Raw genomic sequence first — 16,207 nt, 5'->3', positions numbered from 1 at the left:
CACTGCAGGCAGCTCAAGAGTCACTTTCTGCTTCTAGGTCATTTAGTACGTACATTACTGGATTCTTTCCCCTTCAAATGATTTGCCTTTACTTCCAACGATAACCAGAAGAACAGAAACAATAAGAAAGGCCTCTAGCGCCAAGTAAATGCTCCCGTGTGTCTTTATAGTGACTGTTGTTTACAACCAAAGTAGGTCTGAGTTTTATCTAAGGCACCTTCAGTGGTCTCTCATGTCCGTCATCAGTTGCCATGACTGCGATGTTCATTTGATATAGCAAACGGCCCCTCCTCATCTCATATGCATGCATCTAAGTGGGCACAGAGTATGCGTCTTTCTCCTCTGGATTTCAAATAAATGTAAAGTAATTTAAGGAAATCACATTTCATCATTACATGTTTTAATGTAGAACTAGAACTGGAAAGAATGTTATAACGCCTGTCCGCCTCCATGTCTGTGCTAATATCCCTTCTCTTTCCTTCCCAGTCTATTTTTCCCATTGGCTTTCTTCACAGCTTAGAATAGATCAAACATGGGCATCCAATCTGACTCGCCCAGGCTTGAACAGAGCTAAGTTAATTTACTCAGAATTTTCCCCAGGATTATCACTGTCTATCTTTTTCTTTTTTTTATGATAATCTTTTGGGGAATGGGGAGGATAATTCAGGTCTCTATTCACCATGCTGTCCATCTTATAGAAATCAGAGCCAATGGAAATTACCTGTCTAAAATGGTAAAACACTAAAAAAGAGAATCAAATATGTGGTGAAGAAAAGGGTCTTATCATTTCTTCCTGTCTCACAAGTTAATTATACCTGTCCCTGCTGTCAGGTCAAAATGGCTCCAGTGAATGTATGTGGCCCTTCAGGAGTTTCAACCCCAAGTCAGGTGAACTACCTCGATGTCAGCACTATAAATTTATATTAAAAAAATCAAGGCTTAACACAAACCCCAAATTCCAAACAGCTAGAGTATCAAACAAGAGGAGTACAAGAACTTCAGACCAGCCTGAACTTCTCCCTCATCTGCACAACACCTCGGGGAAGATCTACTTGACTATGACCTGAACTGAGGACCAATCCATCACTGCCATACCTGACATTCAGTCTTTCCCTGGAGGCAGTGGTTTTCATCATGTTCGAAGTCTTCTTCATTCCTGGCCAAAGTGCTAAAGCACATTCTCATCCTTTTGGTCGCCAGTAAGGGATGCGGAAAACCACTTGCTAAGACCCTACTTGAAAAGATGGACGCCACGTGGCACCAATCCTCCATAAATCCAGCCTGTTCCTGGCATGTTTATAGCACAACAACTGGTACCTGCAGGCCACGACAGCTTCCCCACCTCAATGCCCAGCCCCTGTGTTATTCTCCAGGACTCTGCAACGCAGGCTGTGTCCTTGGAATGAAGATGTAAAAGTGAATCAACAAGAGGCAGGTGGTGTCTGTCATAGGGATCAAATCTGGCTTGTGGAAATCAACCTGGAGCTTTTTTTTTTTTTAACCTTATGAGAAATAAAAAACATGGAAGAAAACCATCACATTTCCAACAATTAATCATTTTTATGGGATGCTCATATGTCTTAACAGCTTCACGGTTAGAAGATGCAGAACACTGGATAAGAATATGTGGATTAGCCCAGGACGAAAACTGCGGGGCTCCTGCCTGTGACTTTTGGGCCTCATCCTGTTCTTGCTTTTAGGGATTCAGTCTTTGCCAAGGATGTGACAAATTCTTGGAGGCTAGAATGCCATCTTGCTCCATCTCACACCCTCAGGGAAGAACTCTTAAGACACTATTGATCATGGGCTGGAAAGCAGTGGATGTGGCATTGATCTCAGTGGAAAATGGGTAAGAGGATGGTAATGACTATGAGAACATTTTGTCCCAGGAGATCACAGCCTCTTGTCTCTGTGGGCAGAGGACTGGATGAGATGACCTCCCAGGAATAGGTCCATTTTTAAGATTCTATGAAATTGATTGCCCAGATGTGGCTGAGATTTCTGCCCCTGGAGGATCAAAGCCTACTTCAGGTGAAGAACACTTTAGAGGCTTGACTTGGCTTTTTGCATAATCACTGCTCCCAGGAGTTTGGGTGAGTGGGAAGGGGTCAAAAAAAGGATAAGTTAATCAACATTTTCAAGAGAGCATCTGTTCACGAAGCCTTAAAGAAAGAATGACACACTGGGGAAAACCCCAGTAAAGGGAACATTTGTACAAAAAGCAATTTACTTTGATAGCAATTTTCTCTAGTCCCCTTGCTAATATTCTTGATATCTGTGTTTGATTAAGAGCTTCCTTTCTCAGATGGCTCTTTGCCCTGCACGGGTCACTTTCCTTTTCTGTTGAGCCCAGGAGGTAAACCTCAGCCTGTTTCCTCAGGATGCTGGCAGGGAGGGTGGATGTCCACCGGGTCCCTGTAGTTCTAGTGAAAAAAAGGCAAGGGCAGGTTGGACGGAGAAGAGGTGACCCAGGAGCTCAAGGCAAAGAGTGGAGGAGGCAGCACCTCCCTGGGAAGGGGACATGACAGCCACAGGATGGAGACCTGGCTGGGGAAGTGAGGTAGATGGCAAAAGACTGTGGGGACCAGGGACGTGGAATTAAATTTTTTTTTTAATGAGGAAAAACTTGGAGAGGACCTTCCAGGACTCTGTTTTAGTAGGTGGGTGTGTTTGTGAATGGGAGACAGATGGGGGAGAATGGAATGAGCCCCACCTTTAAGAGAACACAGTTCAGGGATGGACCTTACCACCCACACGACTTCCACTTTCAACCTTTGTGCTCACATGACCCTGTTTCCTTCTGGGCCCCCGTTCGGATTCAAACGCAGATCAGTCTGACTCCAAAATCTGAATTCCAACACTCAGTATTGTATTAGGGCCAGAGGACACCCTCTCCCCTCAACTCCCCCAGGTGTGCACTCAAGCAAACCCCCTATATCATCCCTAACCCATTCCAACAAGGGTGCGCCTTGCCTTCATCCTAGTGGGCTGGATACACAGCCCCTGGCTGTTTGCCTGCATTGCTGGCTCACCACTTGGATGGGAACTCACGGAGACTTCTCAGGAATGTGAGGATGCGGTGATCTGAGATTTGGGACTTCACATTTTTCTGTGATAGGCATTCCCCCAGACAGGGAAGCCTGATTTACATTGTTCTTCAAAGGGCAGTTTTCACTTACTGACTAACCAACCGATCAACCAACCCTCACTTATTAAGAGGGTTGACTACGTGCCCGGGAACCACACGGAGGAGCTTGGGAAAGGAAGATGTATGGGACCCGGTGTCTACAATCGAGGCCCTCCAGTGTGATTGGGAAGCAAGGACTCACTCATGCCAAAAGAGCATAAAAGAAAGTGGGTTGCTGTGGAGGGGACTCAAAGTGCTGGCGAGTCTGGGGCAGGGATTGGGCAGATGAGGCTGCGCCAAGGCAGGGAAAAAATGTGGGAGGCAGGAGGAGATGGCTTTGGAATGGAGGCTGCTGCAAGGGTGGGGTGGGGATGTGGAGTTCCAGCTCCTTTCTCTGTCTGATGGAGAGAGATGGTCTCAAACATGGCACCTGAGCCTTTCTACTCGTACACTGATCTCTTGGTTTGGGGCTCGTATTCATTTTGATCAGATCCACTGAGGAATTCAGAGGTTGCCCTGCCCGCTCACAGATCTTCCACCCCGTATTTCCCTAAGGAGAGTCACATCCCTGCGCTGGCTGCTGCAGACCAGCAGAGTGAGAGGAAGAAGAACTCATGAGCGCCTGGAAAGGAGTTTAACAGAGTTCGAGAAATCAAGTGAGCAGAGTAGCCACTAGTTAAAAAACAAACAAAAAACCCAATTCAACGAAACCTGGCTGGGACTTCCCTGGTGGTCCAGTGGTTAAGATCTGCTCTTTCAATGAAGGGGGTGCGGGTTAGATCCCTGGCCGGGGAACCAAGATCCCGCATGCCAAAAAAAAAAAAAAAAAAAATCAGCTCCGCCTGGGGAATTCCCTGGCGGTCCAGTGGTTAGGACTCCGAGCTTCCACTGCAGGGGGCATGGGGGCACAGGTTCAATCCCTGGTCGGGGGACCAAGGTCCCGCATGCCGCGCAGTGCGGCTAAAAAAAAAAAAAAACAACCACACAAAACCTGGTCATTTTCATATTGACATTACATCTCAGGCTGAACGGTCCCCTTGTTTCCCTTAGTGTCACTGAGAGGTGGGTTAGGTACCCAGTGAAGAGTGATTCAAGGTCTCACCTATCTCTTATTATCCTGATTTTCCAGAGCAAAAGACCCCATAGTGACTAGTTACTAAAACATCCTCTGGACTGTCTAGGAACCCCTTCCACCCCGGAAGAGCCAAATATTCTCCAGCATCCTTGTCAGTACATTGTAACACTACAGCACAAACGGGGAATAGCCATCCCCAGCCATGAGCTCTGCCTACTCGAAAAAGCTGTGTTTCTCCCAGAGGGGTCTGGAACACTGCCTGGCACTGTAAGATCACACATGCCATGCAAGAGAAACGCCCCAGACACTCCAACCTGCAAACAGAAAATCCCCCCTGAGTGTGGTTTAGGTCTAAAACAAGAACGCCCTCTCTCATTTAGATTTTCCTTCCCACCCTCTCTCTCTCTTTACACACACACACACACACACACACACACACACACACACACGCACCCACTTTATCTTTTCTCTCTCCCTTATTTTCTTCTTTTCTTCCTCTGAAATTAGGATCCTTTGGGGTTAGTTTGCTTTTCTGCAGTTACAGAAAAATTTCGACCTTCCCTTCCACCACATCTCATATGCCGTGGTTGCTGTGAGTGTATTTTCATTGACATTGTTCTGTTTACTTTCTGCATCAAAAAAAAAGAGCCTCACAAGATAGTTAGGAGAGTGAGGAGCCCACCTGAAACCACTGGCTACGTTTAGATAAAATGATTTAAGGCCATCCGTCCCCGGATCACTTGCACACTGACCAGGACACCAACATATGCTGGCTTTCAATGAAGAGTCCCTTCCAGGCCAACTCCGAGCAGTGGCTTAAGATGCCTGGTGGAAGCTGATGACAGGCTGGCCATCCAGAACGTGTAGCAGATGCACTCTAAGGACGGTACCCGGAGGGGGGCAGCACGGGATGTGGAGGAGCACTAGACGGGAGCACTGCCCCGGGAGCAGACTTCCTCCTTCCCATCTGAGCTCTGCCACTTCACCCAGGTGTGAGAGCCGGGACGAGTCTCTGACCCTCCCTGGGTCTCAGCTTGCTCCCCTGTAAAGTAAGCACTGATGTTCTTTCCTGCTTGGAACTCGTCTTTACAGGAAGAAAATGAGAAAGCTCTGATGGCCTTTCTGCTGAGGGTTCCCTGAAAAGGGCGGCTGGTTGTAGACAAGGCAACTTCGACAGAAAAGGGCTCGCCACCCGTCTTCACCCCGGGTCTGTCCTCTCCTGGAGGTGGTCACACCTGAAGGCATCCACCTTAAGGTGCCCGTGGAAGGAGAAGACCATGCAAAGGACAGGTGAAAGGAAGCCATGAGGTTCCATGTTTTCCATACTTGCTCGTTTAGCTTAGGAACCAGTCCTGCTAAGGGGCAACTGAGGAACTGACAGAGCTAGTAAATGGTTTCCCCAAGTTTGAAGCCTCCATCTTAGCTGAGGCAGGGCTGACAAGACCTGGTGAGAAGCCAGTTAACCCACACATCCACTCAACCCACCAAACTGCAACCAGCCTTTAAAGCAAGGATTGAAGAGACGCCTACAGAGGAAATCACTGAAACCATTCATTTTCAAGGGTACCAGGGGTCATCGCGTCTTCTCCAAGGAGGAAGAAATTGAGGAAGGAGGGTAGAAAAATGCAGTAAGTCATTGAAGAGCTCGGCAGTAGAACATTTTCGACACCTTGTTTGGGGCTGTGATTTATGTGGGATTAGCTCTTGGCCACTTAGAGCCCTTGTTGAGTTTGATTCCAAGTTCCCGAACCCCCCGAGTCAATTAAATCACACTGGACCTTTCAGATGGGAGTAGCCTTCAGAAAATTCTCTCAGTCACTTTGTTCTGATCCCAGCAGGAGACACAACACTGTGATCTAAATAAATGAGAAATCATGAAGGACTAGCAGCTATTTCTTGGCCCTCCAACGTGTTTAATTCAGTTTAATATTTAGTATTGGCTGAAGCTTCCTACTCCCTACCACACTTAATTTCCCTAATTCAGTTTGTTCATCCCCTGTTGCTATAAGGAGCCAAAAGTTCAGATGTAGATCGAATGTTTGCCAAAGCTCCTCCATTACAGTCAGGCTACTTGAGAGCCATTCATCCCGTGCTGGGCTTGGCTTGAGTTTAGAAACACCACCAGAAGATCCTTTATCGTGGGTTTTTTATCTCTTGGGCTATAGCCAAACCTACGCAAAGTCATGGAAAAAAGTATTTTTTTTTTTGAAGTTTTCAAATGGTTTCAAGCTGGAAAAGAAAAGGGGGCTTGGTTTGTGATACCAGAAGACTTTGAACATGATTTTCTATTATTTTTAGTTGAATAATCAGGAGGAAACACTAAAAAGAATTGGAAATACTGACTGCAAAGGAGAAGGCTGTGAAATGACCTAATAATACTTTCAAGTGTGGAGGCAGATGAGCAGCTGAGGCCAGAATGGCTCCACTGAGCCCTAATGATGGTGTGAAAATAAGAAAAAGGAGGCGCCAGAGAAATGTTTAGTTATAAACATAGGCTTCATGATTGTGTAGGCTGGAAAAAAAACAGTAAGGCTGATGGAGGAAAATTCTGGAATCTTTGCTTTGCTCTAGGTCTTCAAGAAATCAGAGATATTCTCCATTACTGTAAGTGGGTATGTCCACAAGAAAGAGGCCCTTCTTTTGTTGGCTACCTTCTCTGAGGGTATGAAGGTGGGAAAAAGAAAAGTTTGGAGAAAAGTGTCCCCCTTCCACTGCATTCTTGATTTTTTCCTGAGATGTTAGGAAAAACGTCTCATATCTTCACATTTCAGGGAGTTCGCCAATAGGCTTTAACATTTCTCCTCTCCTCCAGTCCCAAGGTTCAAGAAGTGCATAAACTGGAAACACTGCACAGGTGGAGAGGTTTGGTGTTACCTGGGACAAGTGAAAGGATGGAGGAGAAGAAACAAAACTGCATCCACTTCCAACGTGAAAAGCAATGTCTTCTTAAAGATTGCCCCTCTGTGTTGTAATTGCCCCTCTGTGTTGTAGGTCCTTGGGAAAAAACTCTCTATACACATGTATCTCACCAAGAGAGTTTGCTTTACTTAAAAGCTGGGCTCTTCTGAACACAAGGATCCATGACCTTGTGATAAGATTTTAGGGCTTCCAAAGAGGTACCTCTCTCTGCCCATTCAAGAGATGATTTCCCCCAAAAGTTTGCCGGTGGCTGAGAACTGTGGTTATAACATAAGAGAGTAATTCCTCCGACCTTAGGTTTGGTCTCCTGTAAAAATGCAGCTACTTGGAGGAAGCAAGCAATGAAGCCTCTGTGTTGGGAATCTGACGGGCTCTTCTGGCAGGAGGCCTTGGTAGAGGGAGGTGGAGAAAGTGCAGGAATGCCAGAGGAGAAGAAAAGGCCTTTAGCCACCGAGAGAGGGGGCAGCTGCAGAAATGGGAGGGTGGAGGTTGAAGATGAACCACACCCGACCCAGAGGTAGATAGATAGGTGGAAACAGGTCCTTCTTGGGGAAAGAGTAGGGGACGGTGGCCCTGTGAGGAGTTCAGAGCCAGGAAATGATGACGGCGGTGAGAGCTCAGGGCTTCCCGTGGACGCTATTCCCGAGCTCGCGATCTTGGTCTGCAGTTGGCCGAGGCTGATGAGGCACCTTGGGGGCTCCTTTGACAACCCACGTCAGCCCCAGTCTCCGTCCTAGTGACTGTCTTCCCACCTAAGTACCAGCTGTTGGAAGTGCCCCAGAGAAGCGATACGGAAGACCACATGGCCCTCAGGGTCCTTGTATCCCTTCTCCCAGCCCCTTGGTGGCAGTAGGGAGATGCAAAGAGAGGAAAAGATTCATAACAGACTGTGCTGAAACGAGCCTCAGTAACCAGCAGGCCGACTGAGAATAGGACTTAGGTCAAGGCCACCTCAGGCTCAAAGCTTTCTCCGCATTCCCTTCATTACTGGAGTTGGCTGCTCTCTGGCGAGTTCCGGAGAACTCCAGTCCAGCACCCAGTTAATGAGTCCTGCCGCCTGAGAAAGAAACTGCTGCTGCTGAAAGCCAAGACGTGGTGCCCTATCATTCCCGCTCTGGATCAGAGCCTTTGCCTTTGGGTATGTCAGTTAATGATACTAAAAGGGTTCAATTTTGCACAATTACACAAAGAAGACAAAACAAGCTTGTGTGTGTGTGCGTGCCCGTGTAGCTCACCCACACCTCACTCTTGTGCTGCTTTTTCTTCCCCTGAGCCACCAAGAGTTATACCCAAGCCTCAAGCCCTAGAGGCAGCAGTCCTGGATTTTTGGCAGGTTGGAGAAAGCTGGCAAAGCTCATATATGGCCGTCACACTATCCATTATGCTCAGTCACATTACTTTGACCCCTTGGTCTAAACGCACAGTAGAAACAAGGGTAGCAACTCTTAGAAGAAATGGTGTTTTGAACTAATGGGTCCCTTGGCTTCTCTTCTACTTGTCCTTCCTCTCTGGAGCCACTTGGGGCTAGCAGCTTTGCCTGCACATTGAAACCTCCCACTGGAAAACCACCGCACTTCCTACTACCTTTCCTCGGGTCACATTAGCCCTGAACCTCCTCAGAAAGAAGCTGGGTGCCTCCTTTCAGCCAGGCAGACCTGCCCCTCTCAGGGCCATCATGGGGCCCTTGGGCACAAGGCCACAGGATTAGGGACTTTCTGTTGGCACGTGGGCCTACTTGTGGCTGTTGGAATATTTTTGTCTGCAGCACAATAATGTGCACTGACCTTAAAGGATGTTTTTGACACGAATTTTTTAGTAGAAAACATAAATAAATAACGGCAAGGCACAGCACAGTCACTCTTTGAAGAAACCAAGTGGAACTCATTAATCATGGAGAACAGGGCTCTGCCTGCTGAACCAGGGATAGAATTAACTCCCAGGCCACGGTGGCCACAGCTCCAGCGAGCTGCATCTTATAGCCAGGCTCACATTCTCCGCAAATCAGCATTAAAAAAAGTCCCTGTGATTAAAATTCCCTTCAACTAAAATTGTCCTCAGTCTTCCCTTGCAAGCACTCCACCCACTTTAGAGAAAGAGAGAGAGAGAGTCACAGAGATTATGTGGCTTCTGCACATGACAGGGGATATGATGCAGGGTGTCCGCTGGTTTGTTACCCTCTCATATGGGGGCAGGTTCATTTTAAAGGTAAAACTCAGCCACCTGAAGCATCTATTACAATGTAAACAGGCACACCATTTGACCCAGATATTCTATCCCAGAGAAACTTGCACAAAGAGGCAACCTCAAGGATGTTCACTGCAGTATTGTTTATCATAGAAAGAAAACCTAGACGCAACCTGAATGACCACCAGTAGGGGAGCAGTTAAGAAACTGTGGTACAGCGACATGATACAAAATGCTAGACAATAGCTGAAAAGGATGGGGTAAACCTGTCGGTGTGCAACAAAGTATCCTCAAGGCTTTGTCAAATGGAAAGAAGCGCAGTTATCCAGCAAAGTGAGCAAATGTTGATACTATTTACACAAAACCAAACTAACCCCAACCAAAGCAAACTGCATAATTAGACATGAACAAATACATTTGTAAAGGTATAAAACAAGGCCTGGTAATATATACCTCGAACAATTTCTCATGGTTCCCTCTGGGGAGGGGCTTGGGACTGGTTAACAATGAAATGAACTTTTTAGAAAAATTATTTGCACTTTTTGAGGACATAGTCACGTATAACTTGTAAGTTAAAAAGAAATGAAAAGAAACCTAGCCAGAGACCATCTTATAATTTCCCCCAACGACCTTTTTCAGTATCATAATGAATCCGGTCATGAGCCTCCAAGAATAGGTGTTTTCCCCACCCAGGGCCAGTCTTGCCTCCAGCACATCTGTTGCTGACTCTTCAAGTGGCCTTTCCTATTTCTTGGTCTGATGCCATGGGACTTTAGTTTTATTGGGAGCTTGGAGGTCAGTGACGGCAAAGCCCAAGAACAATTACTTTACTGGAAAGAGAACAGAAGGATTCTGGGTCTCCTGCCCACTGGGCTTGGGGCAAGAATGGTTTCTGCTGTTTGCCCTGAAGCACCAAGATTCTGCCTTGTGCCATGCAGAAACCATGCTAAAAGGGGGTTTGCTCTTTGGCAAGTCCCCAAATCTTGTATCTCTTCCATGCTTAAGTTTGGGGCCAAAAGGAACTCCTCCACACAGGGCAAATGTAGTCTGGCCGAGGCCTGTGGCCTGACGCCTTCTAAAGGCGCAGGTTTCTGATTATATCGAACCTCGAGACATACTCCAGTGCACCTGATCTGTGTCAGGCTTCATTAAATCCTACACTGTTCCTAGCTGTTAATTTATTTATATAAGCCGATCTTTCCCCTGCTGATTATAAGACCATTGGCTGGTGTTTCCCTCTCCCCTCCTTTTTCCTCTGGTTGGATTTCTTTTGTGTTTTCTTTGGGCCGTCATTGAAGTGGATGAAAGGCAAATTACAGCTGCAAGAGCCCCAGTGACGCACACAAAGAGAGAAAACAAGCCGCACCTACAGATCTGCAGTTTGGCTCAGATGTGGAGCCCACAACACGGACAAATTAAAACTTAAAAATGAAGCTCTTTTCCTCAGAGATTACAGAAAGGCCAACAATGTTTGTGCAAAACAACTGCAGAGTCAGTGAAGAGAGGTGATGAAGACAAACACAGGGCCACAGCCGACTGGCCAGGCTGCGGGTATCTGGGCTAGGAGGGCAGAGTCTTGCTTCAACAGCAAGAACGCACATTTAAACTATCATAAGGGCCAGGTAGGAGCCAAGACAGACGATCCTGGGCCTTGACATCTGGTGTTTATGACCCATGGTAATACAATTTCTGTAACATTTATGCTTGGGTTAGGTCTGAAATACCATACTGATAACAGTGCTGTGTTTGACGCCTAAGATCAGAATCGTAACAGTCTGCTATTTGGGGGAAGAGAGAGTGCACATAGAATAAGCCTTGGGATCAGAACCAAGGTGGGAGAAGCAATGATGAAATTCTCAAAGGTGGCTCCAAAAACAGTAATGCTAACTGGCTAATTTAATTCACTCTGGCGAATTTGGTCCCAGGCCAGCTCATGAAAATGTTGACTGAGCCTGGCTCTTTGCTGGAAATAAATGCTTTTGAGATGCTTTCATTTCATCTTTTGCTAATGGGAACAAATGGCTTTAAGAATAGCCAAATGTTATGTAGACAAAATGGGTAATGATGCTTGTCATTAGAGGAGCAAACAATGCTCTAAACATGGACATTCTGCTCTTTTCTCCTGCAGAGGACAGACAGTGACATCTATACTGAGCCCTCTGTACTGACAACACTTCCTGTAAGATCTGAAAACCCAGAAGCCTGTTTCCTTTAGCACCACTTGGGCAGGTTTATAGCTGTAAGAAGTACTCCTTCCTGGATCTAGGTTTAGAAAGGAAGAAAAGCAGGATTCTGACAGAAATAGGATCTCCTGGACAAGCCCCTTTTCTTGGGACTTTTAGGGATGTTCTCAGACTCTGAGGAAGGCTCCTGGGTTGATGGAATGCTTCTAATACATCCCACGAATAGGGAGTGATGGAAAATTCTTCCACCGCCTCTTTTGACCACCATCTAGAAACACTGAATAGCTGGGAGGCTGTCTTTCCTGGATTTTTTGCCTCTAATACCCCTCAGATAGAAATATTTCATATAACTATATCACTAACTACTCAAGAAAGAGAACCAAAAGAAAACTACTCGTCAATAAGCTCTGGCTTTTGAGTTTCCCCAAGTCCCCCTCCCCAAAGTTGTTATAGAATTGTTCCTTTTATAAAATGTTCCACCATGATATTTCCAGGTTCACAGTATTCATATAATTATCTTCCTTACTTGCTCCAAAGTCTGGAATATCTTCGAGCCTGAACATGCTACAAGTTCCCGTTTTGTCTGGGAAAGTGCTCATAAATTGGAGATCGACGTGTCCGTGGAAGTAATCATTTGGTAGGCAAGGGGTAAGATGTCACCACTTCTTCTCCAAAGGAAGCTATCTGTCTCTGCAGAGCTGAGTACATGATTCTGCTTCGCTCATCCCACCTGCCCCCCCGGGGCCCTTTGAAAGTAGAGTCCAATCTCTGGGGATTTGCCATCAAGAGAAATTTTGTGGAATCACATTGAGTAATTTAGCACTTAGCAACTTTTGCAAAATCCCACACCAATCATAAAAATTGGCTCAGCTGCACAAATTGGATAAAACTCCTAACAAGCAGTAATAAAAAAATAAAAGAAGGAGAGGCTGGCATTCAGCCTCAAGGAGAACCTACCTCCCACAGAAATGCCCTGTGGCTCAGAAGGCGATGTATAAACTTTGGAAACATCAGTTCTTTCACAGCCTACATTTCAACTTTGTTCTCACAAGCCAAGGTGAAAAAAAAAACCCCAGATGTTTGTATAAAAATATCATCACTTTATTACATTCCACACAATACACATTCAAATAGTTTCCAACGTCCACAAGTTATTTTGACACACAGGCAACTGAGCAATGCAAGAGATGTCACAGTTATAGGGCGAGGGGATAAGAATAGGAAGTAAAAATCTTTAAGTTTTCTTGTTTTGTTGTTGTTCTTTGGTAATTTTCGATTATTTAGGTGTTTACTTGCCTGCTAGTTTCATTTTTAAAGACAGGGTCTTCTTAAAGATGGGGTATATCAACCTCAGAAATATTACTGGATTTCCTATCCTATTCTGGCTTTAATCCCAAAAATGTGGGACAAAGGAAAAGACAATTTATTTTGAGCATTCTGTTTTGTCAGTGGCAATGCTATGATCCTTTTTATTCTTTTTTCTGTCTTCACCGGCAATTAGGGGATAGCAATTGCTAGCGTAATATCAAGGAAGGGATTTTTAACCCAGAGGTAAGGGTTTCCCTCCTGGAGCTGTTAACATGAAAGCTCTACTAAGGCAAAATACTGTACCAGCCTGAGCTAGACCTTCAATTCATTCATTCAGTAATTTTTAAATAGCTGCTCTCACCTCTTTGTCTTCTGAGCAGCAACTCTAAACATGCATGCATGCATTCACCTATCCAGTCTATTTTTCTTAGAAGAGAGGGACCCTTCCCTCCCTCCAAGAAATACAGAATTTTGCTTTTTAAAGCTGCAAGGCATGACATTTAATAGAAGAGCTTCCCTTTTAGCATAGTACCTGGATAATACTATGAAAGTCGCTTGGGCTGCAAGAGCAAAGAGAGAGAGAGAGAGAGACAGAGAGAGAAGTGTGACATCCCCAGCTGAAGTGCATCATGGGATTCACAGAGATTTGAGCAGTCTCATATTCTCAACGACAGCTTGTACATAAAGATGATGCCACATGGGGCATCAGATAAAGATACAGCAAATTTCACAAAGTTGTTGTCATCTTCTTTTAAAGAAGGGAAATCCTCAAGGGTGTATGGTAACTCAGACAGTTCCTACACTGGCTAGACTTTCCAGGTGTAATTTCCTGACACCACGCCTCCATGGGGTGCCTATAGGGATGTCAATCATTTCAAGGGATGCCTGACCCCAGATGCATCACTGGATACAGATACCTGAGACAAAAAGCCCTTAGTGATTGGCATGGAAGTCATCATAAGGTATCCATGGTATCCTGCCACCCCTCCTCCCCTTCTCCGTCTTTCTTTCTCCATCTTCAGCTGGGGGTAAGACACTTCTTGAAATCTCAAGGTAGCTCATGCTCTAGCCTTTCATCTTTTTTCCTGGCAGAGCTGCTGTGGTTGAGACAGACCAGCTCTTTGAAATAGAATAAGAGTGGGAGAGCACCATTCTTTCAGGAGGATGAAACAAACCAGATGCAAAAGTGTGTGTGTGTGTGTGTTGGAGGGACCTATGTGGATATTCCGAAAGAATGCTAAGAGTCTCTCTCTCCCAAGCAGCCAAAAAAAAAAAAAAAAAAAAAAAATCATTAGTATTTTGTTCTCAGAAGGTACCTGGAGGCTTTCAGCCCAGGCAACCATCTTTGGAGAGAATCTTACACTTCCTCAGTGGATTCCTAGCAGGAAGGTGAGAAGTAAACACCCCCCAAGGCAGAGCCCCAGTACACCGAGAATCTCGTTAAAATACGCATTTTCTACCAATGAAATTGACTTCATTATCGAATCCATCCTTTGTACAACATCATTAGGCAATTTATCTCTAATATCCCTCTCCCTGCGTTGTTTAGAGAGGACGAATGGGTAGCAAAGGATTTATCTTCTTTATACCTTCTCCTGACGATGCAGCAACATCTGGAAATGCCAGGCCAGCCTATAAGGGTGTATTTGCCAGATGCCATGAACGCTTTAAGGGGTAGTACACTGGTACATTTTAAAAAACTGATAACTTTTTATTCTCTCATAATATTCAAATAAGTCAGGTGAACAGCCATATATTTTAGTGGCTATATATTCAGGCACCCATTAACACCATAAAAGGAAAGCAAATGACCCCTTTCCCCCCATGTTTTACAAATGCTATTACAATGATCAATATGATACCAAAGAATACGTTTTTTAACCTTCTTCCTCTATCCCATCCTAAGCGGGGCACAATGAATGCCCAGGGGGTGAGGAGGTTCTTTAAAGACAACATTTCATCCTTCCTTCTCCTCCATCTCCTCCTGCTCTCAACAGGCTACTGCTTTTCCTACATCAGTCTCAGATCTATTATTCTCTATGACTTATTCCAAGATTGGACTTAACCAATAAAACCTAAACATTCATTATGAGCTTCTCTTTTATAAGGCAACATGAGACAGATTTGCTTCAGGGCTGGAAGTAGAGATGGTCCCACACGCACCCAATGGCTGTTATCATGTGACTTCAAAGATGCCCGAGACAGGACAAGGGGTCATGTCGGAGTGCAGTGGGGGAACCTTCCTCTTGGGTCAGGCGGGTTGAGCATGGGGACTGGAATGAGAGGGGCCACACTTCTTTTCAGGTGGCCTCTAGTTTTTTAGGTACCTGGAGATGACAGTGGTAGCCAACAGAAACCCAGCCAGAGCTAGATAAGGCAACAAAAAGCTTCAATCTCTTCTCCAAGTAAACAAAACTAGTACAGTATATTATTTTCTGGAACATGTACCCCCGGAGAAGTAACACAAGAGTTAAAGGGGGCCCTCTCTGAACACACCCACACACGCCCCCCCCCCCAACGAGCCAGTCTCTCTCTCACACCCACGCACACACAGAGCTAGTCACACGCGCAAATGTATACCATGTACAGACACACAGATCCAGGTCTCCCCTCAAGTCTCCTGGCAGACTGACTGCCCACCGAGAGGAGGGATGGGATAAGGCAAGGGGAAGAAACAGGGAACCAGTCTCTGGAAGGAAACCAGCTGAGCCTTGAGTTGTGAAGTGCTTAGGGGTGTATCTCTTCTCGTATTCCAAGATGCAGCATTAGAGCTGGGGTTGGTTGGTTTGGAATCAACAAAAGGAAAACAAACAAACAAAAGAACCCAAGGAGAATGGTCAGGATGGATACGAGCGCACAGGGTTTGGGCCCCGAGAGAGAGATGTCTGAGCGTTCACACAGAGACTAGGCGAGGAGAAAAAAGTGCAAAATCGAGGCAACGTGTTTGCAGTCTTTCTTGTTTGTTTTGGGTGCCGTCCTTGCTTCGGCCCTCAGCAGTGCGAGCTGCGGTCTTGCTCTAGTTTAATGGTTAGGGTGGGCTCCACCGCCAGAGGGGCCCCGTTGGTGTAGTGGGAGGTTTTGTAGGTGATGGAGTGATCGGTCTTCTTGGCCGCATAGCGGAACCGGTGGTAGTGGAGCACCAGGGCCAGCGCGACGGAGACCAGCACCAGCACGGCGCCCCCGGCGGCCATAACGTAATACCAGTAGGCTGGGATGGGCTGCACGGGCACCGTGTCCACTGTGGGCTCGGTCCCCGGTAGGAGGGTGCCCCCTGGTGGAGAGACACAGAAGAGTGTTGCTAGGCTGAGAGCATGCAGACTAATCCAAAATTAATTTAAAAAAAAGAAAAGAAAAGAAAAGAAACACACACATGCTTTGGAGTGGAGAGGGAAGGGGACAGGGGAATAAGAT

At 46.0% G+C, this 16,207-nt stretch overlaps 1 protein-coding gene and 1 long non-coding RNA gene across 5 annotated transcripts in view; both read right to left on the bottom strand.

Moving 5' to 3' along the window:
- The window catches only part of LOC309663431, a 352,908-nt gene that overhangs the window by 211,491 nt on the left and 125,210 nt on the right, over window positions 1-16,207 (bottom strand). The window lies entirely within an intron of this gene.
- Window positions 1-16,207, bottom strand: part of NRP2 (neuropilin 2) — a 105,763-nt gene that overhangs the window by 5,695 nt on the left and 83,861 nt on the right. For 2 of the 4 annotated variants that reach the window (XM_082467023.1, XM_082467024.1), the window contains exon 16: window positions 12,568-16,067. The exons of the other annotated variants lie outside the window; for them this stretch is intronic. In XM_082467023.1, coding sequence (XP_082323149.1) covers window positions 15,787-16,067 — 281 coding nt within the window. In that variant the 3' untranslated portion in view covers window positions 12,568-15,786. Of the gene's footprint in view, window positions 1-12,567; window positions 16,068-16,207 lie in introns of those variants that run through there. 4 annotated transcript variants of the gene reach the window in all.

The sequence above is a fragment of the Balaenoptera physalus genome (assembly GCF_965194825.1).
Source record: "Balaenoptera physalus genome assembly, chromosome: 6".
Taxonomy (NCBI): Eukaryota; Metazoa; Chordata; class Mammalia; order Artiodactyla; family Balaenopteridae; genus Balaenoptera; species Balaenoptera physalus.
This window is presented reverse-complemented; position numbering and strand designations above follow the sequence as displayed.